At 37.2% G+C, this 21,407-nt stretch overlaps 1 protein-coding gene across 3 annotated transcripts in view; it reads right to left on the bottom strand.

The window, feature by feature from the left end:
* The window catches only part of BRAF (B-Raf proto-oncogene, serine/threonine kinase), a 165,533-nt gene that overhangs the window by 12,964 nt on the left and 131,162 nt on the right, over positions 1–21,407 (bottom strand). For all 3 annotated transcript variants that reach the window (XM_036111326.2, XM_036111323.2, XM_036111324.2), the window contains 3 exons: positions 6,401–6,447; positions 5,475–5,593; positions 1,648–1,779 (listed from right to left, as the gene is read on the bottom strand). In XM_036111326.2, the coding sequence (XP_035967219.1) occupies positions 1,648–1,779; positions 5,475–5,593; positions 6,401–6,447 (298 nt within the window). The remainder of the gene's footprint in view (positions 1–1,647; positions 1,780–5,474; positions 5,594–6,400; positions 6,448–21,407) is intronic.

A 21,407-nucleotide genomic window follows, 5' to 3' on the forward strand; every position in this document is an offset into this window, starting at 1 on the left:
TTCAGCCACTACATTTTGGGTGGTTTACTATACAGTAATAGTAACTGAGATATACTTAAAATAAGACAAAAGTTATGTGTTATTTTCTTGTAAGATGACATAGCACTTCTGCTCCAAGAAAAGAAAGAAGACAGAGTGTCAATATACCTAGCTCAAATGAGTGCATTATTAATCCCAACTTAGAAAAGCTGCACTGAAGAGGGAAGATTAGTGTGATTAGAGAGTGAAATAGAAGGATAAAGAGGGGGAAAATGACAGCAATTTCTCAGACTTCAGCACTAGAGTAAGAAAACAAAAGATAAGCTATTCTGCAAAGTAACATAGGTATGGCCATCCCCTGAGGAGCTAAGAGATGTGCTTTAGGAACGAATCTGATCTTTATAACTACAAGGAATTCTTTAGTCCAATTTCTCATTTTTATTAAAAAAAACACACCACCATTTCATTAGATTAAGAGGTTACGATAAAACATAAAACATTCACACTTTTTTTTTCTTTGGATTGGTGATTCTCAACTTTGGTATAAATCAAAATCACCTGGGAAACTTATTAAATGTAAATGCTTGGCTCCTACTCCATGGAATTAGAATCTGCTCCAGTTATCTCCATTTTTATTTATTTATTTTTTTGAGAGAGGGGGAGAGAGAGAGTGTGTGTGCATGCATGTGAGGGGGCCTGGGGGGGGGGGCATATGAAGAGGAAGAGAGAGAATCCCAAGCAGATTCCATGCTCAGCATGGAGCCCGAAGTGGGGCTTGATCTCATGATCCTGAGATCATGACCTGAGCCTAAATCAAGAGTCAGATGCTTAACAGACTGAGCCACCCAGGCACTCCAGCATCTCCATTTTTAAACAAATTACCCAGGTAACCACAGCAAAAAAATATAAATATTATTTAACCACAGTTTATATGGTCGATCATCGTTTTCTAATATATTAACTGTGGAATTGCTGCAATCTCTCTCTCTACACACACACACACACACACACACACACTTTTTAAATCCTGAGGTATACAATGTAATAATGTCAGTAAAGACAATTCCTTTTTCTTGGTCAGTGTGAATTGAATGTGGCTGGGACAGAAAAGGCAAAGAGCTGCATGAGGTTCTGTTAGGGACTTTGGGAAGGACAGAGAATAGGAACTTAGGAAGAAAGAAGTAAAAAAATTCCCTCCTATTAGACTCACTATAGAAAAATGAAAGCATGATATCAGTCTTTCCATTTACCTAGTTTTAAAAATTAAAAAAGGAGAAACCTTAATAATTTTAAAAGAATCTGACATAAAGAAGCGCATAGCTGAGTGCCTGCGCAGCACAAGCTGTGACAGAACAGAAGGCACAAAGCCCCGACGCCACGGCAGCAGAGCTCCTTCCTCTGGTCTGTGCGGTCAAGAGGCGTGGGCGATCTCCACTGCGGCAGCTCTGGTGTCCAGTCAGAACACCAGGAACTGCACTTCGTGACCACACTTGGCACTGACGTTTCAAGGAAGGCCTTACATGTTGCCATCACAGCCAACAGTCCACCAAAGGTAACAAAGATCAAGATATCCAACCTTCATGCCTACTCAGGACTCAACACTTCTACAGCAAACAGGAGTCTTTATACAAATAGTAAAATAAACCCCAAGAGACAGTAAATATTTACCTGGTCCCTGTTGTTGATGTTTGAATAAGGTAACTGTCCGGTCATCAATTCATATAGAACAATCCCAAATGCATAGACATCTGACTGAAAGCTATATGGGTTTTTATCTTGCATTCGGATCACTTCTGGTGCCTGTTAGAACACACAGAAAAAAAATATTCTTGTTTATTCTTCAACTAAAAAGACTGAAAAGCAAATTATTGCAATTCCCAGAACAATGCTTTTGTTATTAAATAATCCATCTAATATGCAATCAATTCTCTTATTAATGGGCAAAGAAATAAAACTGATTAAGAAAAAAAATGCTCAGTAAGCTCTGAAAGAGGCAGTATTACTAAGACTTTATAATTTTATCAACCAACTTCTTTCTGCACAAAATACTGTCATAGCTATCTGAATCCGTCCCAGGACTAGCCCTATCAAGAATCAGTTACCGTTTCCCATTCCTGATTCAGTAAAGAAATACCAGATCTGTGGTCCTAACATGTTTGGGAGTAGCACAACCACTACGCTAAATGCCTCAGAATATAAGTTTTCCCATTGGTACAATGGTTTGCATCTCAGGGCACCTTCAAGACTGACAAACTCAAACCCCTTCCCTGCTTCCAAAAGCATTATCAACATGCCATGGATGCTTTATTAACAAAAGCGAGAGAGAGGAGGTTGATTTAGAAGACAGTATAAAGAATCTTGGCCTCTTGCTTCTTGGACAAAGATATAGACCAAACCATATTTGCTACATTTTTACACATTTTACTCACTGTATCCTACCACTTAATTTCTTATTGGCTGTGTTCATGAAATACAATAAATGGTCGGCTAAATATAAACTTAAAAGAGTTCTTCACCTTGCATTTTCTGTACTGTTTCATTTGGAAGAACTGTTTCACTAGAGAAATTGCAGAGTGTAAGTAAAAGCTCTGTGAAAGCATTACTTAGATATATAAACCTGAACTAACTGCATAAATGGCTGGAGGGCGTGGGACTAGTGGTCACTGGTCAGACTATCTCACAAGGCAGGCCATGGCACTCAGCCTCACCTGCAAATCACAATCACCTGTGTACTCGTTAACCTCTCAATGTCCAGACTACATTCCAGCCCAATAATATAACAACAGAATCTGGGGATGGGATCCAAGCATTGCTGATTTTTACAGCTCCCCAGATGATTTTAATGTCCAACCAAGGTTGAGAACCACTGACAGAAGATGTGTGGGAGATCCTGATGAAGGATGGGGTGGGGGGGCGGTGAAGGAGAAGATTTTTGTCTACTTGCTTTTGTCAAACATTTTATTGCTGACTGCTTTTAGTAATACAGTACAAAATAAACCACATACAACTGCGATGTGATGAACAAGTTAGAATACTGAGAGGCTGGTTATGATCCAGGCATAATTTTAAAAGCCAGAACACAATTTTGAGAGGAACAGAGTAATAAATAAAATTTAATAAATAAAAAGAACTAAACGTCTTTTTAAAATTTAGTTTTACTTCTACTGTTACTGGTATATGGCTTGATGAAAAGTTGTATGTCACCTATTTACAAGAAATGCATCATTGATCCTCAATTAATTTAGTGATTTAATTTGTAAAAATTTTCGTAAAGATTTCTTTCCCCTCTAAGATAAGTAAAACAAGGTTGACAAGAATTCAGAGAGTTACATAACTTTAGTTCTGACCAAACTCTTCTCTACTGGTCTATGGATGCGCCATATTTGTTTTTGAAGGCAGTATCAACCCAAAAGGGTTTATTCAACAGTTAAGTGTACTACTGGCTAATCGCTTGTATTAAAGCTCAGCTTGATGGAATAAAGGGTGAACCAATCTACCTAGGTATCAACAAAAAATAAATTAGAAGAAAATATAAAACTTTATGTATAATAATCTGCTAACTGTATAAACTAAGGTTTTTGAAAAAGGAAAAACCCGGAGACTTAACTGAGCCTTTCTCCCACACTAGTTAAAATAAACACACCTTTAAAACATGTATCAATTGTTTCTTTTTAATTTTAGGTTTTACAATTTCAGTACTTAGTGTCTGCCAGCCTGGCCCTTCCTAGGATACGCTGTTATCTTGTAACAAGATGTGTGCTTAAATGTGCATGAGATCCAGATTACAATGATTAATTAGCCTCTTGTTTATAAAATGATTAAAACAATTAAAATATATTAAAGAAACAAACCTAGCTAGCTCTAATTACTGAATCTTAGAAACAAAAAAGGCATTAGAAATCCACTGGTCCAACCAATATTAAAGATGGAGAGACGTGGAGGAGGTTAAGAAAAGTGCAGGCTGAGAGTCAAGTAGAGCACTAGAGTACAAATCTAATTCCAAGTCCAATGTGCCCCTTCCACCTTGTCACTTGCCTTCACTCCAGTTATTTTTTTTTAATTTAAGTTCAATTAGCCAAGGTATAGTACATCATTGGTTTCTGATATAATGTTCAATGATTCATCAAATTGGGTGATAGGTATTAAGAAGGGCACGTGATGTGATGAGCACTGGGTGTTACACTCCAGTTATTATTACAAGAAATCATAGCTGAATTTAACCTTAACTTGACTAATTCAGCTGTCTATCTTGGAATTCCCCTCTTGGAGACTGCTACAGATTCAGTGAATTTATGCAGACGTGGCTTCAAGAGCTCTTGCAGCGTCTCTGTTTCCAGATCCAATTATTTAAAGTTTCAAATTGCACTGAGTCTGGGGACATTCCGTATTCAGCTGAGAGCAGCGGTTCTCAAACTTTTTGGTCTCAGGACTCTTTTAGTTTTGAAAATTACTGAGGACCCCAAGGAACTTTTATGTGGATTATATCTATGGGTATTTATCATATTTAAACATAACTGGGAAACTGTTAAAATATTTAGTAATTTCATAAATAATAAAACAACAGCCATCTTTAGATGTTAACATAGATCACCCATTTTTAATGAAAAGTATATTTTCAAAACCAAAAAAGGTTCAGTGAGAAGAACAGTACTGCAATTCTCTTTGACTGGTTTAACAGCAGCCAGTTATGGTCACATATTTGCTTCTGCATTCGATCTATTGTGATATGTCATTCTGGCTGAAGAATATGAAGAAACATCTGGTCTCATATGGGGATGACCTTTGGAACCTCCAAAGGGTCTCTTAGGGCCCCTTTGGAGAACTGTTAGCTTAGAGGATGATTCGTATACCTGCCCTTTTCACAGCCTGCTGAAAGTAATTGCACAGAAGTTTTCATTCCCTTCTTTTCCACAAAGCAGAAATAGGATAAAGAAAAAGCAAGAAAAAGCTATGCAGGGCTGCACGTGGCTGATGGTGTTAAAATTCTTTTTTTTTTTTTTTATCTTTCCTCTCCCAGCTGCCCCATAATTATAGGTTATTTCTAGTCTAAAGGAAGTAACTTTCCAATTTAGGCTTAAATAATATTGTGAAGCAGCCTCTCTCTTAAAAGGAGTTCTCTTAGTAAAACCTTAATAATTGCTGCAGATCATACCTGCTGAAATTGCACACTTGTTTTTTCTTTTGGAAACAGGGTACACAGAACATTCTGAACACAAAATATTTTAAAGAGACAATTCTGCATAAAATTTAAACAGTGTTTATAAAATACATATTTTTTGTTTGAAATATACTGAAACTGGTTTCATAATACTCTTTTTAAAGATAAAGAAAAAAATCAAAATCTATTTACATAAAAAATAAGATCAACATTGATTTTTGTGAATACTGGGAATTATGAAAATACTACAGTTGAAACCTTCAAAGATTTTTTAGTAATTCAGCAACATCTCAGGGTCCAAAAATTTAATTAATGGAGAAACAGCCTCAATTCTTACCATCCACAAAATGGATCCAGACAACTGTTCAAACTGATGGGACCCACTCCATCGAGATTTCACTGTGGCTAGACCAAAATCACCTATTTTTACTGTGAGGTCTTCATGAAGAAAAATATCTGAGGTGTAGTAAGTAAAGGAAAACAATAGATCTCATTTTCCTAGCAAAGAAAGCATTATAAAAATTTAGGTAAGAGATCTAATTTCTAGAATTCTGTAATATGATTTTCTCTTTTTGGTAAAATTGATATTCCTTTAAAAAGTACAGTACTTCATATTTCCTCTTAATGAATATGTTTTTAAAAATATGGTTCTATTTGGCCTATGTGACCTGCTTTTAAGATTTTTGGGGCTTGAAATGTGGTAGGATGAGGTGAGATGCTTTCCTACCTATGTTATGGGAAACCCTGAAACTTTCCCACTAGATTTTAGTAATATAGACCCAAATATGCTTTTGGCACTGCTGGGAAAGCTACAAAGATTCTTCATTGGAATGAAGTTGGTTGGCAGACAGGGTCTTGATCTGGGTTTATGGAAGAAGAAGAAACATGTTTTTCTCACCTCATTGTTACTAAGTTAGAACCTTCAGTTACATCTCAACTACTGCAGAGCAGCCTCAGAGCACTGAAAGAAAGGAGTAGATAGCTATCCATTTTATGGTGCTGACAGAATGTAAGCACGCAGTCGTAAGAGTCCTACTATTAGAAAGACTTGGTAGATTTTTTCTGTAACGCTCAAATGTTCAGACACCAAAAGCATGCTGTAGTACCCTGCTTTACTATGCTCTCATGCAAACCCGTTCATTAATTCTCTTTACATTATATTGAACTTAGCATGAAAACTGTTTTTACATAATGTGAAGACAAAATGCAGAAGAAAAAGTCAGGATGTTTTCAAACTTCGCAGACAAATTTCAGGAAGGATACTATTACTCTTGAGGTCTCTGTGGATGATTGACTTGGCGTGTAAGTAACTGAAAAACAAAACATCATTTTAACCTGAGTAGGGGTAAAGACTCTGGCCTCAAAATCTATAGAACATATTTAGGGGTGTAAATAAAGACTTATTCAAAATCACGATACAATTGCAAACTGTACATTGTGATAACCCCTTTACATAAAAAATCTTAAACTGTAAATGAATTTAGGATTATAGGAACATATTACTATTATGGTACAGCCCAAATCTTGTATTCTATTAAAAGACTTTGCTTTATCTTTTGCTATTTACCGATACAAACCTTTCACTCCAGCAAGCCTATTTATCCATGTCCTTTAAATATACCTTGATATTTAATCCCACCTCTGTGATCAATGCTCCCCTGCCAAACCCAACCCCAAATGCGCTCTCATTCTATTCTCCACCTATTCATACCTATCCTTTAAGACTGAACACACATTCTAACTCCTGAATGAAGCTTTGCCATGATTAACTCAACTGAAAGTGATCTTTCACTGTTGAGTTATATCGTAATTACTCTAACAGCTTGATTCATGTATTTTTTTTTCCTATGCCTATGGTTCGCTTTCTTTTCAGAATGTAAACTCCACTAGAGTATGAAAATTTGATTGGTAATTTTAAAGGTAGTATTATACATTCTTAAAATAACCTCTTAAAAATATGAAGGAGCTTTAACACGCATGTTAATCATTTAATTAGTCTTACAATTAGTTAATAATGGTCACAGTAAATAATCCTGTTGTTGATTAGTTTAAAATAGTGTATTATAAGAGAAAATTAAATAATGCAGAATGAAATAAATTTCCAAAACAAGTAAACAAAAATAGTGAGGAGCAAACTTGCTACATAATGTCCACAGTGAATCTACCTTAAAGTCAATGATAAGTTTAAATTATCTTTGTTACCTCTAAAAACTGCTTTAGTTAAGTTCACTGAGGGTAAGAGCTATGCTTAGTTTATTTCTGTTTAATCTCCAGTGCCTAGCACAGTGCCTGGCATATGGTAAGTATTCAACATGTCTGTTGAATCAACTACAATGAAATGCATATAATAACCTAGTCAAAGTTATTTTTCTTCATTTAATACTGGAAGGAACAGATATATGAAACATCTAAAATTTGACAATGACCATTAGGAAATAAATTTTGCTTTAAATGACATTTATATACCAAATGGTATATAACCAAAATTATGTAAAACACTTAAAAATCGAAGATTCATAATAATTAAGCTTTATTTATACTTTCTCATCTTCATGTAAACTTCCTCATTCTCCCAGAGATCAAGATTTTGAAACTTTCTTCTCAGATAAAATTTTCATTTCAAATGACTATTGATACAAAGGAACCCCTTCTCCTCCAATTACTCTCTTACGTCACTGTTTATTTCTTCCACAGCATTTTCCACACTCTAAGATTCTCTTGTTGTCATGACATCTGAAGCCCAGTCTTGCCCCACTACATCACATGGTCTCTCTGAGGTTGGAAGAAAATGTGATGTCAGTTATAGGACTCATTTGCTTAAGAAGTTCTGCAGTGACACAGAATGGTACAGAGGGAGAAACAGGGGCCTCAATCACAAGCTTTTTCAAGATGGGGAGACCCTGTCTCCATCAGAAAGAAAGGGGGAACAAATGGTCATGGTATCCGGTGGCAGAGCTTGGTGCTTTGGTCAGAGATCTGGGTATTCAGTGCACAGAACAGGTGTTGGTCTTTGAAAAGAGATCCTGTCTCCTTTGAAATTAAAAACAGCAATAAATGGGTGGCAGACATGAATATATGGAGGCATGATGAAGTTATAAGGGAAGATAAAGGTGTTCTTGATGGTGTCAATCTTTTCAACAAATCTGATACAAAGAAATATAGCAAGAATAAGGTAGATAGCAATTAACTAGAGGGTTGAGGAGAAAAAATTTCTGACCAGGAAAGTACTAGATAATTAGCAAGATATGAATACCATTATTGAGCTAGGGATATAACCTTAGTAGAAGCTGGATAGCATAAATCTATTATAAGTTAAAGTTGTATATAGCTGCAACTTGAAATAGCACCACCATATCCCTGTGTAGTCCTTTATTGTTTACAAACTACTTTTCTAACTTTTATTTCATTTAACAATTCTCTTTCTGTAACATCTCTGCAACAAAAGCAGTGAAAAAGCAGAAATCCAGGTCTATATAATGGATGGTTAGAAAGAAAAGGTACTCAAATTCCCCAGATGGAAAAATGGAATGAGTTATCATACCCCGTATCTCTACATGATATAATGTTCCAGAGTAATTACTACCCTATATAATTCTATATAGGCTGACACTAAAACATAATTTTCTAAGCAGCAATCAGTTATAATGAAAGCTGCCAAAAGACACATAACTGGTTGAGGGTAGGGAAGGGAACAAGAAGAAATTAACTTTACTAAGATGATACAGAAGTGTATCCATTATTTAGGGCAATTAAAGTGGAGCCCCTTCTCAACTTTTCTAAGATGTTAAAGAGAACCTTACAGGTTTATAAAAGCAGCAGGAAAGAAAAAACATGCTATAAACCAAATGAATACATATCCTCTTGATAGGCTTCTCTTAGGAGTTTCTTTCCTTGAAAAAAAGTATCCACCTACAGAATCATTTAATCTGAAAGCTGGGCAATCATCTAGTAAAATCTGTTCTTTCTACTTCTTTCAAGTTATTATCCAAGATTCAGCTTTTTAACATTCTTTTTTATAGCTTAATCTGATGCCCCAAGAGTAAATACAATACTCTAGATTTGATCTGATCAACATAAACTAGAGTGACTCTCATCTTAATTTTCTCCTTGAACGTAAAACCTAAAACCATGAAACTCCTAGAAAAAGAAACATAGGTAGCAAGCTCTTTGACAATGGTCTGGGTAATGATTTTTTTTTTTTTTTTGGATTTGATACCAAAAGCAAAGGCAACAAAAGCAAAAATAAACAAGTGGGACTACATCAAACTAAAAAGCTTCTGCATAGCAAAGGACACAAACCACCAAAATGAAAAGGAAACCTACACCAAATGGGAGAAAATATTTGCAAATCATATATCTAATAAGGGTATATCCAAAAAATATAAAGAACTTGTACAACTCACTAGCAAAAAACCCAATCTGATTAAAAAACATTCTTCCAAAGAACACATACAGATGGCCAAAAGGTGTCCAGCATCAATACTCATCAGAGAAATGCAAATCAAAACCACAATGAGATATCGCCTCACACCTGTTAGCATGGCTATTATCAAAAAGACAAGAAATAGCAAGTGGTGGCAAGAATGTACAAAAACGGGAACTCCTGTGCACTGATGAAGAGAACATAACATTGGTGCAGCCACTATGGAAAACAGTGTGCAATTCCTCAAAAAATTAAAAACAGGATTATCATATGATCCAGCAATCCCACTTCTGGGTATATATCCAAAAGAATTTAAATCACGATCTTAAAGAGACAGCTGCATCCTCATGTTTATTGCAGCGTTATTCACAATAGCAAAGACATGGAAACAATAGTGCCCATGAATGAAGAAAGAAAATGTCACTCACACACACGAGTATTAGGCAGCCACAAAAAAGGATATCCTCCTACTTGCAACAACATGTACGGACCCCGAAAGCATTATGCGTAATGAAATAAGTCAGAGAAATACAAATACCATATGATCACACTTATATGTGGAATCTAAAAACAAAACAAAAATAAAATTCACCTTCATCTTCCTTATGGTGGATTAAAAAAAATTTTATCAGCCATTATTCTGATTATTATGGCAGCCACAGTCACTGTACTGACTCCTATTAAAATTACCTTCAGTTACAAGCCTACAGAGTTGTTCTTGCATTGCTCCAACAAAACAGTTTCCCCATCCTATATTTGTATGTCTCTCTCTCTTTTTTTGGAGTTGGATAAGATGTCATATTTCATAGACATGGCCTATAATTTCAGCTTATTAAAATTTTAGTTCTCACTAAAAAATAAGTTTTAAAAGACCAGTGTGCTAACAAAGCCCTCATCTAAGTTATCGGTAAATGTGCCAGTCATATTCAAGAAAGAAATGAAACAAAAATCTCCTTCTAGCTTAGTAGCTTCAGGTATGATCAATATACAGTTATGAACCTAGTTGAATTCTCCATGCATGTTGCATCTCTCGATCTTTTCCTCAACATTATCCTGAGAAATATTACTCAAATGCCTTGCTATAATTCAAATACTATGGCTACATTTGCCATAGTATTTGCCTGGCTTATCAGTCTAGTCTATTTACAACAGCCCCACTTAAGTTTACTGTTATTTTCTTGTATTTTCAACTGTTTCTAAAACCAAATAACTGGTCCACATAGACATTAGCATTTCAGTCCTCTTTCACTAATACTACATGATTTCAGAAAGTTCATCAGACTTCACACAGCAAGTTCAATCTCCCCTCAGACGCCTACAGAGAATGTAGCAGCCAACTGGACTGATATGCATGACGGTGGTGACAAGATGATATTTGATCCAAGCAGTTTCAATTATAGTTTCCCTTCTACTTTGATGCCCTCTACTCCCCTCATAATCACAATGTGGAATGGGAGCAAGATTGAAGGGAATGACATTCTGCTACTCCTCTGTAGTCAATAATCATTTAGAACAGTTAAAATCCCTAAGAAGTGAAGTTCACACATTTTTCTAGTTGTGATCCAAAGTGGCCTAAATTCTATTTTTAGAGTTTTCAGTTTCTTTTACTTCTAAAAAACCAAATTTATGAGGTACAACTTGTATACAACACAAAATGCACCCAATTTTACGTACAGTTTGAGTTTTGACAAATATATACTTGTATAATGACCAGCCACAATCAACATGAAGAATACCCATCACCCCCCAAACTTTCTTCATGTATTTCTGCAACGAAACCCTCCTCGGTTCAGGTAACCACAGATAATGATTTCTGTTACTAGAGATTAGTTTTGTCTTTTCTAGAATTTCATATAAACAAAATCCAGGCTTCTTTTGATCAGCACAATGATTCTAAGATTCAAACACTGGCTGCATGAGGTATTGTGGGGTATGGATACACCACAATTTAACCATTGACCCGTTGGACATTTGGGTTGTTCCTCATTTTTGGCAATTTTGAGTAAGATACTACAAACATTCAAGTACAAGTCTCTGTTGTTGACTTATGTTTTCACTTCCGGGTAAATAAGTAATTGCTCATGTGGCAATTTTAACTTTAAAAGAAACTGCCAAAGTGGTTGTCCCATTTAAGATCCTTACCAACAGTGTGTAAGAGTTCTGGTTGCTCTGCATCCTTGCCAGTACTCGGTATAGATGGTTTTGATTATAAGCATTCTAGTGAGTGTGCAGTGGTGTCTTGTAGTTTTAATTTGCTTTTCCCTAATGTCTAATGATGGTGAACATCTTTGCATGTGTTCATTTGCCATTCTTATGCCTTTTTAATAAAGTACTCCAATCTTCTGTCCATTTTCTTGTTTGGTAGTTTTTTGTTTTTAAAGATTTTATTTATTTATTTGACAGAGAGAGACACAGTAAGAGAGGGAACCCAAGCAGGGGGAGTGGGAGAGGGAGAAGCACGCTTCCCGCGGAGCAGGGAGCCCGATGTGGGGCTTGATCCCAGGACCCTGGGATCATGACCTGAGCCGAAGGCAGATGCTTAACGACTGAGCCACCCAAGCGCCCCTGGTAGTTTTTCTTATTACTGAGTTATAAGAGTTCTTATATGGTTCAGATACAAGTCTTTTAATCAGATAATGTACCTTGCAAACATTTTCTTCAAATCTGTGGCTTGTCTTCTCATTTTTTTTTAAAACAGTGTCTGTCTTTCAAAAGGCAAGTTTTAAATTTTGATGAAGTCCAATTTATGAATATTTTCTCATATGATCCTTACTTTTTGTGTCCTAAGAAATCTTTGCCTTTCTTTAGGCTACAAAGTTTTCTCCTATGTTTCTTCTAGAAGTTTTAGATTTTCAGCTTTTAGTCTTTGATCCATTTCAAGTTAATACTAATGTCTTGTGTCCAGTAAGGGCAAATGGTTTATTTATTCTATATGGATGTCCAGTTCTTCTAGTAATATTTGCTGAAAGGACTGTCTTTTCCACACGAATTGTGTCTTGGTATCTTTAAAAAAAAAAAAAAAAAAATCAACTGACCCTCCCTTCCCCCCAAAACAACTGACCATAGACCTATGGATATATTTGTAGGCTATTTTGTTTTTTTGATTTATATGTCTATTCTTATGCCAGTATCACATGGTCTTGATTACAGTGGCTTTATACAAAGTTTTGAAATCTAACATGAGAAGTCCTTCAATTTTTTTCAAAATTGTCTTGACTATTCTAGCCACTGCATTTCCATATAGATTTTCTAATCAACTGGCCAATTTCTACAAAAAAGCCTGCTAAGATTTTGATTGGAATCACAATGAGTCTACAGATCAATTTGGGAAGGATAACATCTTAACAATATTGAATCTCCTAATTGATGAATATGATGTTTCTATTGTCTTTTTTGTTTCCGAGGTGGGACCTACATTAGAGAGGGTATAATCCCCCTTTGGAAAATAAGACCTTCTAAAGTTTTTGGCCTAAAAAACAAAAATAAAAGAGAAGGTATTATAAACATGCAATATCAAAACCATGTTGGGTACCTGGGTGGCTCAGTCGGTTAAGCATCTGCCTTTGCCCCAGGTCATGATCCCAGGGTCCTGGAATCGATTCCGGCATCGGGCTCCCTGTTCAGTGGTAAGTCTGCTTCTCCCTCTCCCTCTGCCTCTCCCCCCGCTTGTGCTCTCTCTCTCTCCTTCGCTCTTGCTTGCTTGCTCAAATAAGTAAAATCCTTAAAAAAGCCCCACAAAAAACCCCATGTTACTCTTTGTAAAAATTCATTCTCAAACATTCACAAGTCCAAAATCAGAAGCATAATATTTATTTATTTATAAGAGCAAGGTAGCTCAATGGAGGAAAGGATAGTCATTTCAACAAATACTGCTGGGATATCCATATGGGGAAAAAAATCTTCAATCCTTACCTCATACCAAACACAAAAACCAATCTGAAGTGGACTTAAGACCTAAAACTAAAAGCAAAAACTATGAAATTTTTTTTTTTTTAAGATTTTAAAAATTTATTTATTTGACAGAGAGAGAGAGAGCACAAGCAGGGGGAGCATCAGGCAGAGGGAGAAGCAGGCTCCCCCCTGAGCAGGGAGCCCGATGTGGGCCTCGATCCCAGGACCCTGAGATCAGGACCTGAGCCGAAGGCAGACGATTAACTCACTGAGCCACCCAGGGGCCCGAAAAACTATGAAACTTCTAAAAGAAAACAGTATCTACCACCCTCATGTACACATACAGCATTTTAAAGTTTTCAGGGTATTTCTACATCACTGAGTTGCATAACCTTCATGTTTCTTTGTGAGGCAAGCAAAAAGGCAATAATTCTACTTATGTTGATGGGAAAACCAGAGCCAAGAAGTACTTAAATGACCTAACCAGAGAGGCGTAGTGGAAAGGGCATGGGTTTTGAGCACACAAGACTTGGGTTCGAATTCCAACTACATCACTTACTAGCCATATGACCTTGGGTACATTACATAATCCCTCTTAGCTTTAGATTCCTAACCTAAAAAAGGGAGGTAATAATGATCTTGAAGGGGTTCCTTCTTTTATCACATGTTTAGTGAAAGCCCCCTGTGTACTAAGCAACAACTGTTCTAAGCCTTGGAGATAAAGCAGAAAATCCTCACCCCAAGGTGCTTACATTTTAGTACAGAAGACAGAAAAGAAAAAAGATGTATCAGAGAATATATAGTATTCTGTAAGTGGGGGACAGGAAATGTTGAGTTGCAGGAGGTTGTAATTTTAGGGCAGGGATGGCCTCTTTTCAAGGGACCTTTGGATTAAAGACTGTAAGGAGAGGAGGGAGAGGAGGCAAAGGAACTAGCAAGGGCAAGACCCTAAGGCAGGGCCCATATTCTAATAATTGCAAAAGGGCAGAGAAGTAAATGAATTGAGAGAGGTAATAAGAAAGCAAGGAGGGTTGTGGTGATGGTTACTTTGAGGAAGTACTATTGTAAGGACTTTGACTTTCTTTCTGAGTGAAATGTGAGACAGTGGAAGGGGAGAGGAGCAACATAATCTGAGCTAAGTCCCAAAAAAAACATTCTGGGTGCTGTGTTAAGAATAAACTGAAGGTGGGTAAAGGAGGAAGCAGGGCACTAATCCAGGCAAGAGATAATGGTGGCTTCCATCAGGGTGAATAGCAGAATAGGTGATGAGAACTTGTAAGATTCTAGATATACTTTAAAAGACAGATTGAGGGGCGCCTGGTTGGCTCAACTGGTTAAGCGTTTGCCTTCGGCTCAGGTTATGATCCCAGGGTCCTGGGATCAAGCCCCATGTCAGGCTCTCCACTCAACGGGGAACCCGCTTCTCCCTCTCCCTGTTGCTCCCCCTGCTTGCTCGTGCTTGCTCTCTCCCTGTCAAGTAAATAAATAAAAAACAAAAACAAAAACAAAAAAACAAAAAAAGACGGAGTGAACAGGAGTTTATAATAGTTTGGTTGTATGGTGTGAGAAAAAGAGAGGAGTCAAAATAACTACACTATGTAGACATAAGCAGCTGACGGAACAGAGTTGCCAGTTACTGAGATGAAAGGAATGCAGGAAGAGTAGGCTTGAGGAAGAAGGTCAGGTCCTCAGTGGGAGACATAGTAAATTTGAGATATCCATTAGACAATCAAGAGATGTGGAGGAATACAGTTGGATATGACAGTTTGGAGTTCAGAGGAAATGAAGTGGCTGGAGACTGGCATATAAATGGTAATTAAATGGTATTTCAAGCCATGAAATTCGATGAGATCACCAAGGGAATGGAGATTCCTAGAGGGTTCCAGTATTTAGAGAGGGTAAAGAGTTGAGGAAGAACTAGCTGAAAAGGAGCGGTGAGTAGAAGGAAAACCAGGAGAACACACTTTAAAGCAGTGCTTTTCAAATTCTGACATGCATACAAACCACTTAGGGATTTTGTTAAAATACAGTCTCCAATTCAGTAGATCTGGGGTGGCACCTAAAAGGCTCGCAAGCGGTACAGATGCTACTCAGACCAGGTTCTGAGTAGCTAAGGCTTAAAGATGGGTTTCATTGGAGAAGGGTGTGATCAACAGCAGCACAAACAGATGGAGGACTGTGAATCTAACCACTGGATCTACTACGAGGTATTTCGGTGGAGTATCAGGGCAAAAGCCTGACTGAAGTGGGGGCCAAGATAAAAGGGGAGAAGAGAAATTACAGAGTGAATATCAACAACTCTTCTGAAAAGTTTTACTGTCAAGAAAAGAACGAGGTGATAGCTCGAGTGGGAAATGGAATCAAGGAAGGGGCTTCCACAACTTTTTTATTATGAAATTTTTAAGTATAAAGACTAAAAAGAACAGTACAATAATCGCCCTGTGCTCTCCACCTAGATTCAACAGTTGTCAACATTCTGCCAAATGTGCATTATAAGAAAGATTTTTTATTTTGTGTTTTAAAAGTTTTTATTCATTTATTTAAATAATCTCTACATCTAACATGAGGCTTGAACTCACGACCCTGAGATCAAGAGTTGCATGCACTTCCAACTGAACCAGCCAGGCACGTCAAGAAAGATTTTTTAAATAGGAGAAAATCCAGTAGAAAAGGAAAAGCTGAAGATGAATAGGGGAGATTTACTCAAAAGATGTCAGTGAGTAAGGGAAAGAGGATGGGGATCTAGCACACTAAATGCAAGGGATGGCTTTCACTCTTACTAATAAGCCAGAAAAACAGAGCATGAATATAGGTGGGTAGGCAGATGTGGTACGTGATGCTGATTTTCTCAATGAAATGGCAAGCAAGGTCACCAGCTGACTGTTCTTGGAGGAGAGGTGTTGAAGGTTTGAAGACAGAGAAGGTAGGACATCGTCCAGGAGAGAGGAAGAATAACCATCTTAAAAAAAAAAAAAAAGTATGGTTGCTGTATTACATTAAAGGCCCACTTGAGGTGTTGAAAGGATTGACTAAAATGGAGAAGCAGCAAGGTGTAAAAGAGTATATCCTGCAGCCAAACTGTTACATGATCTTTCTAAACCCTAGTTTCTTCGTAAGTAAATGGAGATAATAATAGGATGTACCTCACAGGGCTGCTGAGGATTACATGAGGTAGTATACATAAAGTACACAGAATAATGTCTGGCACATAGTTAAGTACCTGCTAAATTCATTATCACATATATAAAAAATCACAGAACACAGCTGGTATAAAAAACAGAGGGAGAGAGTAAGTTACTAGTATGTAGCAGAGGTGGGGTCACAACATACTTATTGACCAGTAAAGATAGTATTTTCTGAGTGTTCTACAGTGACTCTGTATCCCTATAATAACTTATTTTGAAATTAAGAAAAACTGTACCAATCACTCATATTTCTCACCATAATCTGTTAAAATTTTTACACATTGGCCTTTTTTCAAAGTTTATACTTATAAAAAACTTAGGAAAGTAAAACACACCTGTGGAGTCTTTTTTTTTTTTTTTTAAAGATTTTATTTATTTGACAGAGAGAGACACAGTGAGAGAGGGAACACAAGCAGGGGGAGTGGGAGAGGGAGAAGCAGGCTTCCCGCCGAGCAGGTAGCCTGATGCGGGGCTCGATCCCAGGACCCTGGGACCATGACCTGAGCTGAAGGCAGACGCTTAAGGACTAAGCCACCCAGACACCCCTGTGGAGTCTTTTTTTAATTAAAAGATAGAAACAATCAGAATGTTTTGGTAAAGTTAAAGCCCTTCTCCTCTTGATAGCTGTCCCCATCCTGACCCCTTCTGTCATTCTTGCAGACAACTACTACCCAATTTGGTATGTGTCTCCTAATCCTTATTTTAATACTTTTGCATACATATATGTACCACTCCTAAAAAAATTTTATATATATATAAAATGTTTTGTTTTTGAAATTTTAAGTGGTCTCATGCTTTAGCTTTTCGCACTTGACACTCTATTTTAAAGCTGATACTGATACACGTATGTAATACTTTTCTGCAGTATTTTATTTATCCAAGTCCTCTGATGGACATTTGTGTTTCCAATTTTTCACCATTACATATTTTCCTGTGATACATCTCTTCCTATACACATCTTTTTAAAACAAAAGCTGGTGTTTCTTGGGGGTAGGTCAGGGATTTTCTATTTAACAGATACTTCTGATACGCCCCAGTATGGCTGCTGCCTCAGGTGTGTGCCAGGAAGCAATTCCCACAATCTTCACCAACACCTGGTTTTGTCAGAATTTAAGCATTTTGCCAATGCCAGTGGGTAAAAATATCACTTCCTTGTTTTAGTTTGTATTTTTCTGATTATCAGTATCCTCTTTTCGGTTATTCTTATCCACTGGAAAATCATGTTTACTATATATTATTCCCTAATCAACTGGAATTGTTTTCAATCATTAATACACATTCACCATCTTTTCAGCTTTAATCTATCCTTCTATCTTTCTTTCAATTAAGTTTATATTTAAGTAAGGAAGGCATACTCTTCATTATTTAAAAAAATAGTGAGGATTTATCCCCAAATAATTTATTATCTTTCTTCAGAATATAACACTTTTGTGTGTATAACAACAGACCACAACTTTGTCTTGATTTAACATTTAGTAAATTTTCTGACAGAGCTAAATTAAAAATTATACCATAAATATTATAATAAAATTAAAAGTCCTGCAAAAAAATGGCATGACAAATTGACCATTCCTGAAAGTTTTTTTTAGTAACAATATTCTTAAAATACCTTGGTCTTTGGGCTGAAACAATGACTGTCAGGTGAGAAGATGATAAACATACTATACTGACCCTGATTCCTAAAGAGTGGGACTCTCATTATCATACCCTGAGAACAGCTCTGCTCTCTACAGGGAAATCTAGGAATCAGAAATGATCCTTCACTGAGAAAAGAAGAAAAAACCACAAAGAAAAAATGTCACCCATCTGCTTATATTCTGTAATCCAATAAAAGCGACACATTTAAAACTCCCACTGATTCGACTTTCTTAATTACTGAAGGTTTTAAACTATGAATGACTGTAACCCCAGCACCTCATACAATGAATGAGTTAGTATGCTCTTATTCTGCTTATACCCTCTGACTTCAAAATACATTTTAGAAAGGAGTCAGAAAAGATCAACAACATCTGGAAAACATTCAGGGGGCAGACTATTTTGAATGAGGGCTTTGCAAAAAAGTACATTATTAGGCAACTATTTAAATAGTCTATGGACTTATCAGTTAGCTACATCTAGCTTGCTCTGTCCTTTGTTTTGTTTTAAATATTTTATTTATTTATCTGAGAGACAGTGAGAGAGAGAGCTACAAGCAGGAGGGAGGGGTGGAGGGAGAAGTGCTCCCCGCTGAGCAGGGAGCCCAATGCAGGGCTCGATACCAGGACCCTGGGATCATGACCTGAGCTGAAGGTAGATGCTTAACCGACTGAGCCACCCAGGCGCCCCTGCTCTGTCCTTTGTGAAATGATGGTGGAGGACAGGGAAGGAGAGATCAGACATTTAAAAGTTTAAATAACTGCAAAGCATATAATTTGCAGTGGACTACAGTATCAACATTTTAACATTGTTGCTATTGTTGTTATTATCCGAATGTTCCTTATAAACCATCTGTTCTTGCTTTATGAATAAAAACTCTTCTTTCATCTCTGAGGAAACCAATAGGGTTTTGGGGGAGAGGGACATCTCTGCTCCTTGTATTGTGTCTGTTTATTCCTAGTTGCCTTTTTATTTATTTTTTGAAGATTTTATATATTTATTTGAGAGAGAGAGAGCATGAGAAGTGGGGAGCAGAGGGACAGAGAGAGGAGAGAGAGAAGCAGACTCCCCACTGAGCAGGGAGCCCGATGTGGGGCTCTATCCCAGGACCCTGAGCTGAAGGCAGACACTTAAAACCAACTGAGTCACCCAAGCGCCCTGCTAGTTGCCTTTTAAACTCCCATTTGTTTTGGTCTCTGTCACTGGCATCCGAAACTTTAACACTTGATGTTCGATGATCCAGAGATAATGTCTTACCCAGACTAAGTGAAGGTGCAACAAACTGTCTGAAAGGTTGGAGTGTACAGAGGGCTTCTTGTTCTTGAACTTTCCTGCACAGTGATCTGGTGGAATCTCTGATGTCGCTACCTCTGGGTTTTTCCCCCTTGGCTGGTAAGTTTCTTCAGAGAAGACTCCCCAATCTCCTGCCTGAAGGGGAAGGTTTGACTGCCAGCATTCTGGTAATCACTGAAAAGAGAGTGCTGGGAAACTCTCCATTCATCCTTCAGGAAGCAGTCACTCAGTCCCCCTGTTTCTGGTAAAATATCTATGTCCACGTCCCCAGTCCAGACATAACTGGTTTTCCTCTCTCCAGAGAATAAAAGTCTACTGCCAGGGAAGGGATGAGGCAGTCACTGGGCAGGAGACAGGATTCAGAGAAGATGATCAGATATGCTTTCTCACTTATGTGCCTTCCCTCTTCTGAAGATACCTGGCACTGCCGATTCCTGAGACTTTTCAGGAATCCGTGGTATAAATCAGGCTGGTTTTCATTTCCCCATTGTCAACTAGGGATTTAGCTTTTTTAGGTGTATTAAGTCCATTACCACTTCTCCATTTACTTTCTGGCTTTCAAAATGTTGTTTTTGTTTTCTTCCTCTCTGTTGTCTCCATCCTTATATGTTCATGCTTAAAAAAATTCCTTGATTATAGTTTTAGTGGAGTTTCAAGAGACAGCAAAAATCTGTCACCTTAACTGAAAACCCACATCTGCCAAAGCCTTTGGAAACTAAAGATGTGTCAGTATATTAAACCAGTTGCGTGTTATTGTCTTATTAAGAGTAGAAAGGAAAAAGGAAAAAAAAAGAACAGAAAGGAAAAATAGGAACTGTATCTTCTTTGGTTAAAGCTGGTAATAAAACAACTCTTGCTAGAAGGCTTAAAATTTATGACTAATACTTTTTTAGTTATTAAATCTAGGATAAACTGATAGGATGATCTGCATTCATAACCAGGTACACTCGTTATATAGTTAGTTACCTAAAAATGTAAGCCAAGTATTTCAGAGTACACAGATGTCAAGGTTATGCTTACAGAACTCAGACTGTAAAGCAATGGGAACATATTGCCTCTTCACTATTCCCCAGACTACAGAACTACTCCATTTTGATAATGTTCTCTCTATGGTTACTTCTTGTCTTTATCAATACTGGCACTTCACTACCCCATCACAATTTCTAATACTGTTCTTTGTTGCCTCTGTTTATAGCAAAAGCCTTTCCCCTTTGTTATTCTTTTATTACTCTTTGACTGTTTTCCCTTTCCTTGATATTTCTTTTTTTATTTTACAAGATTTTATTTAATTATTTGATAGAGAGAGCACGAGCAGGGGTAGGAGCAGAGGGAAAAACAGACTCCTCGCTGAGCACAGGGAGCCCGATGCAGGACTTGATCCCAGGACCCCGGGATCATGACCTGAGCCGAAGGCAGACATGTAACCAACTGAGCCACCCAGGCGCCCCGAGAAGTCTTCTTTTAAAAGGTGACATTTGAATAGAGACATAAGAGAGAAGCTCTATGGATATCTGTGGACTAAGTATCCCAAAGAGAAAAATAGCAAGTACAAAAGCTATAAAGAGGGAGCAGGCTTGGCTTGCTGAAGAAACAACGAAGAGACTGGTGGGATGGGAGCAGAATAAGCTTTTTTTTCTATCAATGTTTACTATTTTTGCCATGGTTTACTCTCTACAAGAGTTTAATATACCTTTCAGATTTGAACAGATTCAGATTCTACCTTATATGAAAGGCTGAGATTGTTTTGAGTCTAGTGGATAAGTGGGACTGTTACTGAATAGGTAATCATTTGCTGCAATAAGCATTTTGGCTGAACACAGGCTTGTAAACACTCTAAATTACA

This window comes from Halichoerus grypus, chromosome 12, assembly GCF_964656455.1.
Source record: "Halichoerus grypus chromosome 12, mHalGry1.hap1.1, whole genome shotgun sequence".
NCBI lineage: Eukaryota > Metazoa > Chordata > Mammalia > Carnivora > Phocidae > Halichoerus > Halichoerus grypus.